Source organism: Zerene cesonia, chromosome 28 (genome assembly GCF_012273895.1).
Source record: "Zerene cesonia ecotype Mississippi chromosome 28, Zerene_cesonia_1.1, whole genome shotgun sequence".
Classification (NCBI taxonomy): Eukaryota; Metazoa; Arthropoda; class Insecta; order Lepidoptera; family Pieridae; genus Zerene; species Zerene cesonia.
The window spans coordinates 5,711,524-5,733,247 of NC_052129.1; the positions used below are offsets into that span (position 1 = coordinate 5,711,524).

The following is a 21,724-nucleotide window of genomic DNA, read 5'->3' on the forward strand; positions in this document are numbered from 1 at the left end:
CGATTTAATTATTATCTTATTAAGCAAATATTCAAAACACCCACTCCATTCCATCCCTGTGCTGGTTCAGCGAATAAGATGCCAACCCGCCTCAACGGGGTATAATGCGCTTCAACCGAATTATACCAAAAGGAATTGTGTAAATCTTCGTATGACACATTGCTCTGGGGTCGTTCCTCGAATGTTTTCTTGTGTGTTGTTAGAGTTATGAAGACGTGAGATTTGAGGTTAAATAATTTATAGAATCCAAATCTAACTGTTAAGCTTCCGTCCCTTCAGTAGGAACAAATATGAGCTGATGTTGATGAATTTGAGAATTATGTTATTTTATAATTTATTACTTAATTTAAGTATACTAGCGCTCCGCCCATGCTTCACTTTAGTGTAGTGTAAAGATCTAACCATGCATAGACAACAACCCGGAAGCGACTTTACATAACACTATTATTAGTGGTCCGCCCCGGCTTCACCCGTGGTACATATATAGCCTAAAGCCTTCCTAAATAAATGGGCTACCTAAAACTGAAAGAATTTTTCAAAACGGACCAGGAGTTCTTGAGATAAGCTAAAACAAAAACAAACATACTCTTCAGCTTTATAATATTAGTATAGATTAACACGAAGCATGCGTGAAAGCTTTGCATTAAAACTTAATGTGGACAGTATTGTTGAAACTAATAAACGATTTATTATTATTCACAAAAACTATGTCAGATGCAATACTGGATAAGCAGTAATGCGATGATAATGGAAAAAGCATGAACGAAAACATTTTTCGACCCGCGAGCCTCTTAAAACCTTATCGTACAGCCATCCCATAATCGATAGAATGCCTCGAATATCATTGGCAAATAGCCAGCTATTCGGCTATTAATATCTCCAACATACCGGAACAATACGTTTATAATTACACCGCTAAAGGTTAAAGGTGTTCTATAAATAGTATAGGCATTTAACAAGAGGAGATTTATTATATTTGGGAATCACAACTTTCGGTTCTGCGTTCCGTTAGCTCCGTCACTTAATGACAATTGATATGATCGTCAAGAGATAGCTTTTATGATATACCCTATCATAAAGGTTCCTAGCAAAGGTTCAGGTGGACCTGACGTTAACTAACGAGATATGTAAGATGTAAGTGATATTATAATCGTAATTATTTCCGGTATCGTCATCAGCCGATATATTATCTTCCCACTGCTGGGACACAGACTATGAGGGTCATAAAAGAGTTGGGTTTTATTCTAACGGTTTTAGAAATAGACGCCACGCAGTGTTTGATTTTGATATGTATATTAAATAGATTAATTATACGTTATACTTATTTTAAATATTTATGACCTTGCACGTTCATCACTTACCATTATCATATGGTATTTATTTCTTATACAAATTACTATCCCCTAATTTGCCCCCTACAACCTTTTTTGACAAAAGCTCTGCGTCATACTCAACATTTTTCTCCTTACAATATTCATTATAGTGGCTATTATGGATTCGGTTGAAATAAATTTAATATTTTACACTCTCGTCGTGTAAATTGAAATCTGATATTTAATCCGTTAAAATCTGGGATAACAAGAGAACATATGAGTTTAAAATGTATTTCAATATCCCTATATCCTGTTACGCGACGCCTGTACGAATGAAATGATTTAAAATTATTGAAGGTATAAATAGGTCAAAGCTTGCGAGAGAAATAAGTGTAATACGTCGAAAAATTTCCCTTACCGAATATATTAAAACGTCAATAACGAAATATCAGAATAAATAAACAGTTTTTTTTATTAAATCAAGATATAAGGAGGAAAATTGATTTTGTGAGCTTGTGACATATAAGGGATAATCTCTGGATCTCTTGAACCGATTTTAAAAACAATTTTGCTAATAGGAAGCTCCGTTATTTGTGAGTCTATATTTTGTGTGCGTTATGTGGATATATTGTTGTTGTCCCGGATAAACGCGCGGAGCCGGGACGAGCGGCTAGAATAACCCGGGAACCAGGGAAAAATCAAACGACAAATCACTATTATATGGTTTATTGTTATTATAATTATTTATTTTTAGTCCTAAGGAAACTTTTGCAATCGCGTGTGACGGGTGAAAGCCTAGTCTATTTCAGAATAAAACAAAGTTAACCCTAGTACATTACACGCACAATTTAACTATTTCAAACAACGGTAAATCCATTAAAATTACTAACTTATCAGACCTTAAAAATAGATTATATATAGCCTGTATAAAGGCGTTATCCGATATTAGCAGTCAGCCCACGTTAAGGGTTTCCGTATCTATTAGATTCCTTCGCGTTTTTGATCGATATTACAACTCGTGGATATGATCTGTTTAGCTTAACTGTCAGTTAATAAATATAATTATATTTAACAGAAAACTAAATCGCCTTCAAATTGTCAGAACTAGACCAAATTCCGCTTTTAAATAAAAAAGAATCATAAAAAAAGGTCCACCCGATAAAAAGTAACGAGATAACAAACACAAAAATTAATCGAATTGATAATCTCCTTTTTTGAATTCTATTGAAAATTCCCCAAAAATGTCAAAAAGTGTTTATTAAAAAACTCAAAATTGTCATCAAGGTTTTAAATCATTAACGAATTTCACTATTAAAACAATGAATTTAATGTACAAGTTAATACCTTTCAAATGTCATTCAGGTTATTGACCCAAAGACAATAGAAATGTGTTAGGCCAGTAGTTTCAGGAGTCGCCTACACGATCCCTTTTGTATCATTTTGCTAAGCTTAAAATCCTAAAAGATTATTTATTGTCTTTGGTAAACTTCTAGGTGTACCATAAATAAAAGAACTGACTGGTTGGTTTATGAATTGCTGGATTATTTTATTTATTCGAACTCTACATAAATATAAAGCGAAAAGATAAAAAGATCTTATTTCTTTTACCAAAAAATCTTGAGAAAATAACACTGAACGCTATTATTTGGATGTTTACACTATTCCTTGCTTTAAAATTAGACTAGTTTCAGTAGTTTTCAATAAAATTTTTGGACGGTAAAGAATCTGTGAATAAATCATATTTTCTGAAAACCTGAGAATCCTTAGAACCTCTGTTACCTCAGAACTTTTGTCCGCGTGAACCTATATTGATTCTTTTACCACTTCAGATCCAACGGTCTGGTTTTTTATTAATAATATTAAATTCATTACCATTTTAACTCTACAAATATAGCGCATAACTTGTTTATTAATATATTCTACAATTTGAACAAGAGATAATATCTCCAAGAGCAGAGTTTGTATAACCTTCAATCTGTATATGAAATCTTAATTAGAAATAAATTAATTTAATATTTCTCGAAATTAATATCGCTTCAGGAAGGTAAACTTAATTCATCGTTTAAAGCAAACCTAGCATAGACTTGATAATGCAGTTTTGGAATTAAAAGTTTATTTAAATGACTCTATCTGATAAATCAATTTCAAATTTAAGTATTTATAAACTTAAGAAAACAAATAGACACCTACACAGTAAAAAGTGTGTGAATACTAACTAATTACAATTTGTAGATGAGTTATTGGTATTAATGATTATTGAAGTGAAACTTCTTTAAAATCGTTGTGATTTCATACCTGATGCAACGGAAAAACTACAGGTAAGAGACAGAAATACAAAAATGTGTAGAATGAAGCCGGCAAAGAATGAGACAGAAATATACATACTATTTTATTCATTCTTTTGACGATTTATTGAAGTTTCACTTCTATCATGTGTGAATCGCACACACACCTTTTTTTATTATTTTAATAGCATTCACTTACACTGCAGATATATATCTGTATATATATCGATATATATATATATATATCGACACATACCTACACAAGAAACTCACAATAGTTCTGCTACAATACAAAAACTAAATCTTTTTTTATCTACAAAAATGGTCACCATCGTCTAGGAGGGTCTAGTGTCTAGTGGGAGCAAATTACAAAAATAATACAAAAAGAATCACACCAGTCGATCAAAAACCCACGTAGTTATCGAGCTAATAACGAAAAAAATACACATTTGAATTAAAAACGTCCTTTGTTCTTGAAAACGTAGGTTGAAAACTTCTATTGTATACACAATTTCATAACCTAAAAATAATACAAAGAAGTCACGTCTGAAATTGGCGATTTCTAATATATTATTTATATTCTATACCCAAATAAAACCCTATACACACAGGACCTCTAGCTTTTTTTATATCTCTGTTTATTACATAAGGATTTGATTTATGCCCACCCACGCGGTCCCAATAATGTTTTCAAGAACAATACGTTCCCTCTGGCCTGTGATTTTCGTATTCAAACGAGGTAATCAAACTGAAATAATTCAATTAACATTATGATAATGGAAGTTATAGTAAAATGATACAAAGTTAGTCTTGTTTTAAATGAAATGAAACGTCAATGAATTGTGGTTTCGATTGAAAATCACATTAGATACCTACATTATCATTTGTACTGTTATAATGATGATAATTCGTATTGAGGTTTGTGTCGCAAATTATGTCTGTTAGCCGAATTAAGGATGTTTTATTATTACATTGATATCACTTCTGAAGTTATCACATTTATTATATGACATATCATTTCATAACTATAAAACACTTATAAGCTATATAATGCAAGTGTTTAATTCGAGAACTAGTATATTTAAGACTAGCTGTTCGTCCTGGTTTCGCCCGTGGTACATATTATGTTGCAGCTTTCTAATAGTGAAAGAATTTTTGAAATCGGCTTTTATAAACCGTCTAATTCATCATTTAAAAAATTTGCATGCTCTCCCGGTTTCTTGATTAAATAAGTCTGCAATGGATACGTTTCTCCGAAGTTTTAAGATCCTGGTCCCTTTTAAAACCCGTACCCGTAAGTTCTGCTTTAACTGAAGTTCATTCGAATTAATTAAACTTCCCAGTAATTGTAACTACGTGGCCAGGAAGTATTTTTTCTAATTTATTTCTGGACAAAATATTATAGCTTCTTGTATAGAACATTTCCGGGAATCTACTGGATTTTCTTGAGGATCTAAACTAGAAACTTGGTTAGAGCTTGTGTACGTAAGTCCTTTCACACGCCGTTTCAAAAGAAATTGGGTCAAACCGACGCCCGTGAGACTAACACACGTTAATAAATAGTTTATTTTTCAAGTCCAGTCCAGTTCCTTTGAAAGCCCTTGTTTCAACAAATAAGATTGCTTAGTTCAGTACAAAAGTATAAATAAAAAGATCTTCTAAATGTGAATTATGTGTGGATTAAACAACAAATTCAATTATTTCTTAGTCGTATCCGTAATTTCAAACTCCCTGTTGTGAATTTATTTGAGTACTTGAATTTATTTCCGCCCCCGCCTTCTTTCGCGTGAGTAAAAGATTTTATACTTCGTAGATTTTCAATAAAGAAACAGCATTGAGTAGGATATTTTTACGTTTGATGCCGTTATTTCATCAACTGTTAAAGCCAAAACTATCGAAGTAGTTTTTTTTTTGCTATAGAGATAGCATTTTCCTATCCCATCCTATGACACCATTTAATAACATATGTGCGATTTTTTGAACCGCCCCAAAACATACTTCTTTAATAAATAAAATCTATCATCATGTAAAATTTTGAAACAAACGGCCCAGTGGATTTTAGGTAATCCACATTTGTATGTGGATACAAAGCAAAAAAACATATGTTTTAGAGTCTATAAAACGTTCATATTACACAAAATTACTTTTTTTAATAAATTTCAATCTGTACATTAAGTACAGAAATGGTCTGGTTACTGTAATATTAAATCAAGTACAGATTTTAGTCATAACTCACAGATATTTCTAGAAAAATGTATATTTGTTATTTACATCTCCGATATACCATAGCGAAATTGTCAAAAACAGAGATCTTGTGATTAAATTACTTGGAAAAATTGATCGTTTTCCCGATATTTCTTACGCCCACATGCATATATTTCTGGATTACAGATTTAATATGTTTTCTTAAGAGTCAAACCATATCTTATTATTCTCTTATAAGCTTCATTGCGTGAGACATTATTGTGTTTTTGTATTAAATTGGGTCAAGCAACATGGGCATTTTATATTACCTTTTGTCATAATAAACAATAAATATTAAGGCTGTATGGGCTGCTAATACATATACTAACAAAAAACTAATACGCATTATGGCAGCATCAACTTTCTTGTCTTACTTAAACATTATGTGTTATTAAATAAACATTATTTCTTTATTTTTTCTTTCTACTGGCTCTCCTATAAAACACGCATAAAGAAATTATCTAACACTGGTGATCCTAAGAAATGAAATAAAAAACCCTCATAAAATATTGTCACCGATCCTTGATAAGTGTACAAAGATGCCAAGTCTTATTATCACGCTTCATTTAATACAACCTGGTGATACAGATGTACACACATACAGACAGTAAAGTCTTCAGAAATACAGTCCCTAAAGACACGTGTTAAACATTAACGTGTCCATTTAATGGCAAGTCTAGAGCCTTTGGCGTTAAACTACTAATGGTACTATTAACCAGCGCCATATTTTCTCATACGAGAAATTTAACATAACAATTACATGTCCACACATCCGCTCCGGAAATGAAATGGAAAAAGGACCTTTACATGGATGAGAAATTTCCCGGAGTAAGTAAAGACCAGCCGCTCAGGAAGTTAGTAAAATACGGATGAATAGCAGATAACTGAAAGGCTAAATGCAACGGATGTTGAATCGGGAGATCTATCGAATCGCATCGGCGACGCAGCAATGAAAACTCGTTTCGAGTTTAGAGAAACTGCGCTTGTTAGAAGTATATGTCATCTGATGCTAATAACTGGTGATGATGTTAAGTCGGATAATGCGGTGTTTATAACAAATAATCGTATTATTTACATTGTTGGAAGCTAAAAATTATCCGCACTCGCATTTTATTTATTTATTTATTTATTTCATTTCATACATCTTTGACTTACAGTACAAAATATATTACACATACACTATAGTACATAATATATTTTCTGTCTGTCCCTCTATATGTCCATTCTTAATCCTTAAACCAATGAACTGACATTGATAAAATTTTATGTTTAAATGGTCGGAAACCTGAGAATGGGCGTAGGATAGTTTTGATCCCGGAAATTCCGCGAAACGGGAAGTATTCGGGGAAAGCCCCGGTACTGTCTATATTTTCCTTCATTACACGGGCGCAGTCGCGAGCGGAACTCTAGCAGAGATATATAAAAGTTATTTGTTTTGGGCAGGAAATTAAAATTGAATCCAAATGAAAAACAAACACAGAGATTGATCACTCGCGACGTGCGGTCTCACACTGTACATTCAATTATAATAAAATACTGTTTATCCAATCCAACTGTGACACAAAAATGATTTATGACAGCCGTTCATTAAATATTTATTTGATACTTTATTGCTTCCATAAATCATGAGATATTAAGTCGTTCGTTAGTCGTTAATGGGTGAAATGTTTTAATTGAAACTCGAAGGTCTCCCCGATACCCAGATAAACAGATTTAACGTTATTCCAAACGATATATATTGCATATTGAATTCCAGAAACATCTATTTAGCACTTTTTGTGTAAAATATAAAAGTTAGAAATAAAATGTACGTTTCAAACTCAAATGCATATAATATTTTATGCCAAACATTACGAAACCGGACCTCAAACAGAATACGCATTACTCCACGCATAAATTGTAAAACAATGAATTAAAAAGCTGATACTTGCATTAAAAAGCTCATACACGTTGTTATTCAGAGGCGGCAATGCGTAGAGGCGGCACTAACACACCTTTTGTAGCGGCCAACGATTGTTTCAGTACTTGTACGAACTTGCATTTTGTATTTCTGGTGAATTAATGATTGTATTATAAATGTGTTCGTGTATCCTTACAATTATGTACAATTATTAAGACATTATAGATTGAAGTTTAATATATAGAAAGGATTAAAAGATTTCATTATATTACTATTTTTATTAAACCTTTATTAGTCTGAAATTGAAAATGCAATTTAAGCATCGCTATATAGCGATATCTTTCAGACAACCATACGAATTAAAGGATTATACTCCTTGTTTAGGTATGCTCTTTCTATATTCAATATAGAAATTACCGAGAAATATTTGGAACATTTTAAAGGATAGAAAAAAAAATGGTTGCCTGTAAAGTCGGTTTTACGGGCGAAGATTTTACATGACAACGTCTTTTTCTCGGTAGAATATTTATTGATATGAATATTATTAAATTGCACAATAGGAACAAGGAATTGAATGAAAATAAGAATTGCACAAATTTTAACTATAGAAAATATATTTTGTTTACTAAAAAGACAGAGACAGAGACACAATCACGCGCCGATTCAATGCGCCTAATTCTCTAGTGCTGAGCGCGCGGGGGACCGATCATAGTTCGGTGACTCATCGTAACGTTACCTTTTTCATAAGTGCCTCCGAGCCGCAACCTAATTTAAGACGTTGTCACGTCAAAACTCGATCATGAGGCAGGACTCGAGTCGTCCCTCTCTCTTACATAGAAAGCTTTCTGTATTCTGCTACTTGTCCGCTAAACTTGTGTTGCTTGTAGAAAGAAGTAAATAAAACAATTTTTGAAACGATGTTACATCTCAATTTGAACTTGATACATACAGAAGAGGGCTTCCAGAGGAGAAAACCCAAAGGGTTTTCAAATATACAGTATATATAAAAATATACATTAGTTGTATTAAAATCAGTGTCAGGGAACACCAATATCATTTACAAGTACCTTGTCATCAACTTATTTTTGCATTACCTGTGCGCCCCGGCTTCGCTCGATCTACTGTACGTAGCCCTTGTCACTCAGTGAAGATGCTTTAGAACGGTAAAACAATTTTTAAATCGGCCTAGTGATTTTTGCGTGAAAACGTTACAGACATACAAAAATACAAAAGTTTCCTCTATATAATATTATTAATGGTGATATTTAACTAAATATTTTGAATTGTCTTTATTGATTACTTCAAGTGTTGTTGTTTTATTGCTCTTTCTTAATATTAATTGTTACATATGCCGAAAGTTAAAAAAGGTGCCCAGAATCATTATAAAGGTAACACTGAAGTGACAGTGACGACACCCTTCATGTCAAAGATATGAACAATACCACCATTGTATTTTAAATAAGTGAAATACTTTTAAACTTAATCTGTAGCACAGATAATAAAACACTATACTAGATGCTAGTTACCGCAAGTCCACTATCAACAACGTTAATTAAAATACAGTTTGCTACCCTCATGCGGTTTGAACTGCCCTTATATGGTTAAATAGCGTCACATTATTGAACGTGTTTGTTATACCGTCACGCTGCAACGGTTGAAGGGCTTTGGATTAAAATAATGTTTTTATCTTGAGCTTTACTGAAATTAGGTGAAGGGTATAGGATATTTAATACCCGACTCAACAAGTTTTTCATTAGATTAAACTTTGGAATAAGTTCTTTCACTGGTAAACAAATATCTACATATTTCTCCATCATTTCAATTCATTAAAACCAGTGATTTGCCCCGGCGCCGCACGTGATACATATTTTATCTATAATAAATCACGTACCTATCGAATTTTCTAAATCTTTCAATTAGTTCCTGAGATGAGCGCGTTCAAACGAAGAAACAAAAGAATTTCCATTCCTATCGTGCTATTTTTATTATTTTGAATAGTTATAACGTTTGTACCAGCTTTGTATGTGTGTCATATATTAATCCGCACACTAAAAATAAGTAGACCGAATTTAATCGCAATTCAAACTAGACAGAAGCAGTTTTTAAGATATCAAATTGATTTTTGAAGTTAGCAGAAAATCTTAAGGTAATAAAGTGTTTTAAATATTTAGTACACTTATTAAATAATAATTATTTTTTATATAAATTATGTAAGTTCAGCCTAACACCAACCTACATTGTAACCAATTTCCTTGTCCCCAGAATGTGGTTAACCTGGCGCACATGGTTGGTCGCGGCAAGCGTGTGCGCGTGCGCAGCGCAACGCATCGACCAGGAGCCAGTGCTGTCGCCGCGCCAGTCGCGCGTGCGGGACCGCGATCTGAAGCCTGATGAACCAACCTGCGACCAGCTAAAAGCTATGTGGAGGTAAGTTGAGCTCGCTAAATCACTAAAGAAACGGCAGCGGAATGTACGGCGGTAGTGGAATACAGAGCTAGACACTGAAGTTCTCCTCAAGCTTTCGCTTCCTGCCTTAACTGCCCCCAATTTATCCGGACCCCTAACACAGGTCTTCAACGCTCACATGGGGGCATCATCGCCAACTTTAAAAAATACTGGTTTAAATCCATGTGGGGATAAGTGATAGTATCAAAAGTTCATTAAATCAATTATGTCATTCTCAAGCAGACTTGAGTACCTTCCTACCAATAGCAAAACAGTATTCATGCGTATAAAATATAAAATAATGTTCATTTCAAATGCAATATGTCAATTAAAAAGAAAGTAAGACATTAATGTCACCTATGACGTCTCATGTTCTCTAAGTTACGACAAGCACCTGTCTAACTTAGCGGATAGACCGCCATCTTTTACACCACACATAAGCTAGGACTCTAAGCTATGTTTCCGAATGATCCATCCATTTATAGCGTTAAAAAGTCTACATAAAACGAGCTACTAAGAAAGAGTCCATGTCTGTACATTAAAGTTTACCTTAATAGGAACATTAGAGTACAATAAGAGATTTAAAATTTACCTTGTACACTGCGTGCAATTGAATGCATTTTTTATGAATTTTTGCTCGTTTTACTTAAGAATATAGGCTCCGTATGGCAAATAATGTCTTAACATTTTATCTAATATGATTACAAAATTTAGGGCAGAATCTACAAAAAAGACAAATTGTAAAGTATTATTAAATACACATTTGCCAGATTGTCACTAAATACATACCAAAAAACTAAACCTATTCCATATTACGTAATACATTCACATACTCCCAAGTAATTATTGCCATTACGAAATCATTTTTAGCCGGAATATTTAAAGTTTCGCAACTCAATTCGCCGCGGTATCCCGGGAATCCTTTGCCATTCGCGACATAGCTTGAATATCTCGCTATATGTTGTTATGTTTTGAGTAGCGCCAACTATTTTGCCTATTCCGACTTTAAATACCACACATTTTGGAACATTGAAGCGATTAAAATTCATGTTAACATACACTATTAAGGTGATTACTTTGGGTTTTAAATGTTTACTACAATTACTTTACATGAACGTATCTGAGAACGGAACTTTCCTTGTATGATGAAGTATAAGTGACTGACTTATACGTAATAATGTAACGTTGATAAATGACTATATTAGTTAGATAAATGACTATATTAATTAACAAAAAATTGTATGTTTCGAATCTCGCCTCATAGTGTAATTTACATTAAGGAACCATAGGAATACAATATAACTTACCTTTCGCATTGTGTGTTATAATTTAAATCCAAAGCAATAAACAGACCCATGGATAATCTAACTCGCGAGAAAACTTGCTTTTAAACCCATTCGCATGCAATTTAACACATTATCAAATGACTTCAAAAAAAAGGAGGTTATCAATTCGAATGATTTTTTTTGTGTTTGTTACCTTATATACTTTTATTGGCTGAATTTATAAGATTATTTTTTGATTTGAAGGCTGGTGCCTGCCACATGGTCCTATTTAAATTTGTTCTAGTTGTGACAATTTGAAGGCCGTTCAGTTTTTGTTAAATTATTTTGTTATACATATTTGACAAAGGAGCTGATAAGCTGCCTCATTGTAAGCGTCCACGTAAGATAGAGAAAAGGATATATGAAATGAATAAAGGAAGGGTAAGGAAAAATACATAACCCTCCTTCCCTATTTATGATGACGTACAGTAACATTGCCATGATGTTATTTCACCCCGAATGTCTGTGGAATCCGCACACTCGACTACACATTTAAACCATTTACTCCGTAGCTTCTTAATAAACCTTATTTCATCCATTGTCTATCGTTTAATTTCAAACAAATTACCATATATAAATAGAAAGCAATTCATTTCGATTGAAACTTTCTAAGCTCTCTGATATTACTCCCGATACAGAAAATAAACCTGACTTAATTACGTTCTCCTAAAGTTTTGATGGACTTTACTCGATACCAGTATTTATAGCGAGCTAGTATTGCACGCGGATTCGTTCGAAAAATAATTTTCCTCCATTATATGACTAGACATTTCGATAACTAGATATTTTTTGTACAACTAAGAGCTTTCTTCTCGTAAAAAGATTATCTGAACAAAGTCAGTCGCTAGTTTGACGCTTTTTTCAAATTTTTACTCGTGCCAGAAAATTAAACAAAACATTTTTATAGCTATTTAGTTTATGTGTGCACTTTGCATAATATTCAAAACTTTATAATCAAACATCAATAAATAAACAGATTTATCACGTGATTTATATTTTTTAGTCTGGTCATTCCGATCGCATGCAAACCAATGATTTAAATTCGTTCTTGATACCAAATCTATAAAACACAAACTCGAATACTATGGTTTTGAGTGTCAAATATCAACATTATTGCTCATCTGTCATCAACATATTATTGTATATGTTACTATCCTTTCCCTTTTTTGTGCCAGAAGCCTTCAGATAGCTTTTGTTGACGTTATTTCCCCCGAGGCCGGCCAGGAACCTTGATTTTTCCTTTTAATAAGCAAGCATTTCTATTAAATATTCGAAAGAAGCTTTCGAATTTGTTATCTGATTAACAACTAAAATAGCAATCAAACAATGAAGAGCTTCGTAGTTTATATCTGATTGTATTCAAACTCTACACTGAAAATAAACGTTTTTGAGGCTTTGAGTCATTTCTTACATATATCAAAAAAAGAAAGATTTTTTGTAACTTCCTAGCATATAACTCGCAAAGAACATTCCTACACTTGTATACACAAGTTATTGATAGCACGGCAATCCTATCCTACTTCCTACTAATATTATAAATGCGAAAGTTTGTAAGGATGTGCATGTGTTTGTTGCTCTATCACGCATAAACTACTGAACCGATTGCAATGAAATTTGGTACGTAGGCAGCTGGACAACTGGAATAATATGTAGACAACTTTTTATCCCGATATTGCTACGGAATACGGACTTACGGGGGTGAAACCGCGGGGCGCAGCTAGTATTATAAATGCGAAAGTTGTAAAGATATGTGTCTGTTTGTTGCTCTTGCACGCAAAAACTACTGAACCGACTGAATTGAAATTGGGTACGTAGACAGCTGGACAACTGAAATAACATATTGGCATCTTTTTATCCCGACGTTCTTACGGGATATGGACTTATGCTAGTATTTAATAAGCGAAACGAAATGTTATAAAACTTTAAAAGTAATTAATTAAGATTATACTTAGAACATATGTTTAAACTACATATTAGGTAAATCAAAACTTAAGACCCTTCATTAGATATACTAAACAGCTTAATAAATAAGCAACCAATGTGACCTTTGAATGCAATGTATTTATTGATTTTACTGTTTATTAACCACAAAGGTTATTAGGCCACGCCAGTCATTAAGTAAAAGATAGCATTTCTTCCGCCCCCGCTAGGTAACCTTGTCGAGGTGGTTTAGTATTTTCTAGATACTTTTTACAGTGGCATTTAAGAAATTGATTTGCAACTATATCCATAGCATTTTCTTGTGTTTGATTTTACGCGAGTATTATACATTTGGAAATAATAACTTTTTAACGGATTTTAAACGCGATTTATTCATTATATTATTAACCCGACGTTTCGAACACTTTACAGCGAGCGTGACCACGGGTTAATAATATAATGAATAAATCGCGTTTAAAATCCGTTAAAAAGTTTTTAATTTCTAAACTATATCCATCTTTGCAACTATGTACATGAATTCTAACTAACTTTCCGTCCGTGGCTTCGCTCGTGTAGTCTCGAGATTTTAATCGCATAGTTCCAATTCCTGTGGGTTTTTCGAGATAAGAACTTCCCTTTGCCCTTTCTTCGGGTCTCAAACTCTCTCTGTACTAAATTTCATCCAAATCAATTCAGTGGTTTAGGTGTGAAGAAGAAACAGACAGGCAGGGAGAATTACTTAAACATTAATGATATTAGTACGGATTATCGTGTCAGACTCCTCCGAAACGCCTAGACCGATATTGATGTTGTTTTTTATGAAGATACATGCGGTAGCTCGTAAATAATTTTTATACCCCCCCTAATTGATAAGGGTGTACTGACGTTTGCCGGTCAGCTAGTCAATATAACACAATATAATCTACACTAATATTATAAAGCTGAAGAGTTTGTTTGTTTGATTGTTTTAACGCACTAATCTCAGTAATTTAAACTTTTTATCCTGATAAAAAGTTTCTTATATGTTATTCCAGTTGTCCAGCTATCTACGTACCAAATTTCATTGCAACCGGTTCAATAGTTTTTGCGTGAAAGAGCAACAAACACACACATCCTTACAAACTTTCGCACATATAATATTAGTAGGATAGGATAGGAAATATTAGTAGGATGAATAATACTCTCCATATTATATTGTGGTAAACTATTCATCGAACAATTATCCTTAATACACCTTTTAATATCAGCACCAATATTGCTTGCGGCAGGTTCTTGGATAATAATACTTATCTGATGTTTGTTTTAGTTTTATTTCTACCCATTGTTATTCTACCTTCACTTGTCTCCTTTACTCTATAGAGCCACGCAAATAAGAAGTTGTTACTTAATGTAAGATTTATATCTAAACTCAAACTCAAACTCAAAATAACTGTTAGTAAAGATTTTTTTATGAAATAGAATGAGAGTTTAATAATACCAAATTTTGAATTTGGTCCAGTAGTTCCTGAGGTTAGCGCGTTCTAATAAACTCTTCAGATTCATTATAAGTATAGATTGAGTCCAAGGCTTCAACCAAGTGAATTCACAAAAATATATAGTGTCCTAAGACGATATACAACGTTGGCAATTTGACATGTGATAAAGGTAAAGAAACTACCCGTAAAATAGAGATATTTCGTCTGTATCAGGTATACACAATATGCGACATATTATATACAACATATGGTATAAATATATGTAAAAAATTGGTTGCCTGTAAAGTCGTAAGTAAAGTAAAGCGAAGATTTTACGTGACAACGTCTTTTTCTCGGTAGAATATTTATTGATATGAATATTATTAAATTGCACAATAGGAACAAGGAATTGAATGAAAATAAGAATTGCACAAATTTTAACTATAGAATATACATTTTGTTTACTAAAAAGACAGAGACAGAGACACAAGCACGCGCCGATTCAATGCGCCTAATTCTCTAGTGCTGCGCGCGCGGCGGACCGATCATAGTTCGGTGACTCATCGTAACGTTACCGGGCGTTACACTTTTTCATGAGTGTCTCCGAGCCGCAACCTAATTTAAGACGTTGTCACGTCAAAATGTTTGATACACATACATGTATTTATAATGCAAAATTATGCCTTTTAGGTAGGCTGCGTCGGGAATCCTATTAAAACACTACGTTTCTTTGTAAAAATACTGCCAACATTGTAAACTAGAATACCATAAATCCAAAATTAAGATTCCCGAAGAGCTGAGCTGAGCTGTATGTAACTAAAATCCATCCATCCATTTAATTAAAATTACATTTTATGCTACGCTCGTTCAAATGCAAATTTCAATCTTACCAACAGATATTAAAGTTCACATTTGTTTGCATTCCAACAGGTTCTCAAAGAGGCAGGCGAGAGCTCCGGAAATCATGAACGAGGTAAACTCCTACCGCGACCCCCTACTGTATAACGAATGGCCGGTGTACACTGCGATGCCCCGACCTGCCCCGAGGTGAGATATCTTCTATTCTATAGGATTTTAATGAAGTATCATTGCCTATTATTTTTAGAGCGGCGTCTCACTGAGTAAGACTTGATTAAATCTTCGATCAGTATAATAAGATAAGACCTTTGTACATGTTTTTCTTTTATTTATTTATTTATTATTTATAGTACATATCACCGAAAAAAAAAGAAATACAATAAATTGTCATGATAAAAAGACCATGCCGGCACATATGTATTAAAAGGCGACTTATTGCTCAAGAGCAATCTCTTCCAGGCAACATTTTATTGTATGTTCTTTCTGTATTTCTCTAACTTCTGTGTGTGTATAGTATTAAATAAATAAGATAAGCAAATTAAAAATGTTCGGATCGCGCAGAAAACCGGCGTGAAATTGTAACATTGTAGTATGTTTCGTATGGTAAGTGGGGGAGCCGGAGGCCCATATACTTTCCCTTCCCAATCCTTTCCTCTATTCCTCTCGTCTATCCTTTCTTAATCCCTTCCCAATTTGATGTCGACAATACGTTTGTAGAAGTGTAAGGTTAAATGGTTTATGGGTGGGGGGCTATTACATTAGCCGACCCACCAACTCCATTGCCGATGATAACCCAAAAAAACATCCTTGGTATATTGTCGTATTTCGCAGTCTGAAAGTCCGGGAACCTTATGTAGGCAGTAAGTATTCTGAACTTTGCCAATTTTCTGCGTAATTTTCTTAATTTATCATGCCGTAATACCTTCTACGATGTATGAGAAAACTTTAAAATATGAATAAAATTCGTGAAGTCATTCTCAAGTTATGGTGGAAGTATTTTATGGATTTGGTAGGTTTAAATGAAGTTGTAAAGCGATTAATAGGTACATGCTGTCCATCCCGTCTTCACTCGTGTTACGTTTATTATATATATTGTTTATTATGTATATTGTTCGTTTATTATGTATATTATTATATAAGAACCCTCTTCAACACGTTAAAAAAAGTTGTCGAATTGGCGTTCTTTACACCAACACATAAGCTTCCTTGCAACGTGAAAGAAAGACGAATAAACATTTTTGTATTTATAATATTAGTAAGGAAGTAAAGATCCTTCGTAAGAACGCGTGTTCTGAGTTATCAACGAGGACTCGAACCTAGAATATTATCACGATTCAGTTTATAACCATACCTATAAAACCACCCCTAAATAAATCACCTATAAATATTATAGATATCTGTAAATCTATTTATAGATTATGAATGAACTTTCACCCTACACTTCAGTGATGAAAATAAACTGCACTGAAATATACAATTCTGTGAACTCAAAAGGTTCACTAGATATAATATTGGATTCTATTTTAAAACAGAAATTCGCGTGGGTGTGGATTAACCAAATGGTAATATCGTTGTAACAGACGGCCTGACCTCGCCCCGCGTTAGCGAGACCTGGGAATTCTGTATAATTATATATGGAACAGGGAAATGAGTGGAGAGGACTTTGATTATTATTTTGAATACTTTTCGGTCACGGCTTCGCACGCGTAGCCAAGGGAGAACTGTATACTATTTCTAAATACTAAATTTCATCTATGTCGCATTGGGCTGTAAAGTATGATGTTATTTTAAATTTATTTATTATTTAAATTCGTAGCCGTAAAAAATAACTTATAGCTATAAAAACATATAACGTAGTTCTATTTTTAATTTCAAATATTTGTTATAACATTTGAATTCGCTTTGTAAAAAAAAACCTATACAAATTGTAAAAAAAAACTTCTACAATAAAACAAGCATATTTTATATAAAGAAATAAAATGGAATTTTGCGTGAAAATTATAAATAAAAGCTTTTTTTTCTATGTGTTCTTATAATATATATACTTACGAATTATTCATAGCATTGTAAAGACGCTTACCTCAAACGAGGGATGAATGGGGCTCTAGGTAGGTGATGGAGGGATGGGATGGGATGGGGGTGGCAATCCTACCTCCACCTGTTAACTTATTTCATTATATTTTAAAATACTCATTGTGTTACTGATTGTTACATCAAAGGACAAGGAGAAACGTGTAATAAGTTTATTTCAACCACGCACGATATGATTTCTTTGTATATTATTTGATAGAAAGAAAGAAAGGAAAAATTAAATTGATTTCTGTAATTGAAAACCGACAGATACATTGTGAACCAGTGATTCATACGTGATTTGATATTTACCTGTTTATTTAGCGCCTATCAATATACCATTTTTTTCGAAGGTTCCTCCCGAAAATGTTATAATTCTGTTTTTTAACGGATAAAATGATTTGTTTATTATTTATAATACATCTACAAATTACAAAATGCTCTGTCAAGACTCCAACCGCTGGAGTTATTACTATTTGAAGACGTCACGGTAACGCCAATTTTTATTTCCGGGACGATTTTCATCAGCTTAAACTTACAATAAGATAATTGAAATAAAAAAAAATGTATACTATTATTCGACTCCACACCATTCTTTGTCCAGTTAATACAAATTATGTTGTATTCATCATTGCAGAATTATGCACCTGTTGGTCAGGGTTCCCTCGATCGCTGATTAAAGTATCCCACAATAGCATTGTGTGGAACAATTCCACTAAGTTGACTCGTGGAATATCGTGACATTTCCGTGAGCTGTTTGCCTTTTAAACTTCTCTCGGGCTTAGTGAAAAAGCTAATTGACATAATGTATTGTTTGAAGCTTTAAAGTGGAGTTATGGGTTTTATAATTTTCAACCGTCAATTCAAAAACAAACGACTTCAATTTGATTTTGATTGTTTTTATTTGGCGTAATCACTCGATAACTCCGCGGGTTTTCAACCAATTGACGTTATTCTTTCTGCGTTTGATAATGTATTGGCTGTTGGAGGGCCATATCCTTTTCCTTACCCTTCCCAGTCCTTTCCTTTATTCCTATCGCCAATCCTTTCTTAATCCCTTCCCAAAAAGTCGGCAATCCATTTGTAGAGGTGTAAGGTCTGCAATCGACCTTACGCCTGTCCAAATGTTCATGGGCAGTGGTAGCGCTTACCATCAGGCGTCCCACCAGCTCCATTGCAGACTGTAACTTAAAAAAAAAAAAAAATGGTGTCATTAGCTCCATTTCGCAATTTGAAGCGATACAACACCAGGGACTCGTCTTTTTTATCGAAAAGAATTCGATGTTTAAACTGAATACGAAACAACGTAATGTAGTTAAATGTAAAGGCTTTTAAATGGGTTAATTGCGTAAGCCATTAGACGTGACTATTTTAAATTTGTCAGCGAATGCCAGATGCTAATAAAAAACTTCTAGTAGGGTTTCCACGTATTGTATACAGTACTTTTTTAAAGTTTATCCAATATTTTACAGGAGAATCGATTAAACGTGAACAATAAATTAATAAATATGACAATTTTTTGACTAAATTGTGTCAATATTATATTTTATTGTATAGGTAAATATGTACAATACAATATACTTTATTCAACACACACAAATGAGGATATTAACAGATGAAAGAAATCAAGGAAGGAAAGAATAAATTACAAGGTTTTTACATAATAATACTGGTATACATAATAATGGTTCCAAAGAACTGTCCTGCGGTTTGGACATTGTGATTGAATTTACTTGTTGTATATCTTCATTAATTAATGATATTTTCCTTCAGGTTCAGATATCAATACCCGCCAATGCCCCGCGAAGCCTACGGTCGCGTTATCACTAAAGCGCCCCCTAACGCTGTCCGCACCCCTGACTACGGCGAAGTGAGTATCCGATAAAATTTATATTAAAAACATTTATAGTAATGTTATATTATTGTTATCTGGTCTACCACTAGGATTGCGTTGTTTTTACACGCTTTTTATTAGCTTCACCTGTATGTTTGTTTGTAACCGACTTCTTTGGGCGCGATTTTCACCCACTTTAAAAGGCCAGATTTCGTTCAAACTTTGTAGATTTATTGAGGACCGATGACAATACACAAATTTGATAAAATTATTCCATTTTTCAATTTGCAAAATATGATTAAAGCGTGTTTTTTAGTTTTTTTTAACTATTATAATATATTATTTAAGCGATCACATTCGCAAAGAAAGTGTCTCTGCGAATGCGCTCCCCGCTTTTATATATAAGGGAAAAGGAAAGGATTAATGACGATTATGAGATCCCCTATGGCGTACGATTATTATGAGTGAACAAACATGTCATTATTATTAATCCTACTAATATTATAAATGCGAAAGTTTGTAAGGATGTGTGTATGTTTGTTGCTCTTTCACGCAGACTACTGAACCGATTGCAATGAAATTTGGTACGTAGACAGCTGGAAAACTGGAATAACATATAGGCAACTTTTTATCCCGATATTGCTACGGTATACGGACTTACACGGGTGAAACCGCGGGGCGCAGCTAGTACGTTTATAATAATAAGTGATTATGACGACTAGCTATACGCCCGCGGCCTCACCCGCCTAGCGAATGTCAAATGAAGTGATTATTGGGGATAAGATGTATCATCAATCCGGGGTAAATACCTAAATATAAAATGCCATTACGACAGTAAAGAAAGTTAAACAAAAAATTATTTTTTATTTTGATTTACATTTTTGCACGACTTATGATGCGAAGCATCAAAGAGTTCTCTATTATCGAAACATCCGTTTTGCTTCTCCGCAAATATTTAATTAATTACTCGATCAGTTATCCACGCAATCACTTCGCTCCATTAGAAGGATAATTTAATGGAGAATATTTCTGTCACTGAAAACATATATAATACTAGCTGCGCCCCGCGGTTTCACCCGCGTAAGTCCGTATCCCTTAGGAATATTGGGATAAAAAGATGCCAATATGTTATTCCAGCTATCTACGTACCAAATTTCATTGCAATCGGTTCAGCAGTTTTTGCGTGAAAGAGCAACAAACACACACACACGCACAACCTTACAAACTTTCGCATTTATAATATTAGTAGGATTAGTGTAGATTGATAAGTATATTAAATTTTGTATAATTTGATTTATCACATTTTCCGATGAAGGAATCCGAATCAGAATTACAGTTTGGTTCTGCACTTACCAACCCCGTAGATAGCTGGACAACTGGAGTAACATATAGGTAACTTTTTATCCCGATATTCCTAATGGATACGGACTTACGCGGGTGAAACCGCGGGGCGCGCAAACTATAATTCTGCAGCGCATTCTCCAAATACCAAATTCAGACTCCAGACCTCTGCACGGATAAAAGACTAAACTCAACCTACGACTTGTAGAAGTTCACTCAACTCTCAAGTAATGCGAAGTGAAACCATTCTTAACTATGAATCTTTTACAAATTTCACAAAGACCGATCACGATTGCTCACCGTCCGTCCGTCTAATAACACTATTCGAAGTGAAACTTTTAAAAAGGTCACGTGGAAATTAGTTTCCATCCGACGGCATTTATGTCTATCTTGATAAAAGATTCCCTGTTGAAATATCCGTTTGGATTCTTTTTCCTTTCATCGAATGTCAGTAGCGCGATTATTTGAAAGTAGTTTTCCTTGTAATGCTATGTCTTTTATTAGTCAGTGATTAAATAATGTAAAAGCCTTTATAATAGGTATATACGTTTCTATATGCTTATGCTATAATATATTATGTTTAATTAATTACACCTAGTGTCCACTATTTAACTATTTTGTAATAGGGAAAGGTGAAATTTTCATGTATATGGCTTTCTCATACCGATATTCAAAGACAAATAAATTTTTAATAGAACAATTATTTGTATTTCTATTATTTTTTTTAATATACTT

At 33.5% G+C, this 21,724-nt stretch overlaps 1 protein-coding gene across 1 annotated transcript in view; it reads left to right on the top strand.

Moving 5' to 3' along the window:
- LOC119837597 overlaps positions 1-21,724 on the top strand; it is a 48,928-nt gene that overhangs the window by 13,849 nt on the left and 13,355 nt on the right. Inside the window, exons 2-4 of the mRNA XM_038363248.1 lie at positions 10,005-10,169; positions 15,817-15,933; positions 19,588-19,684. Coding sequence (XP_038219176.1) covers positions 10,006-10,169; positions 15,817-15,933; positions 19,588-19,684 — 378 coding nt within the window. The 5' untranslated portion in view covers position 10,005. The remainder of the gene's footprint in view (positions 1-10,004; positions 10,170-15,816; positions 15,934-19,587; positions 19,685-21,724) is intronic.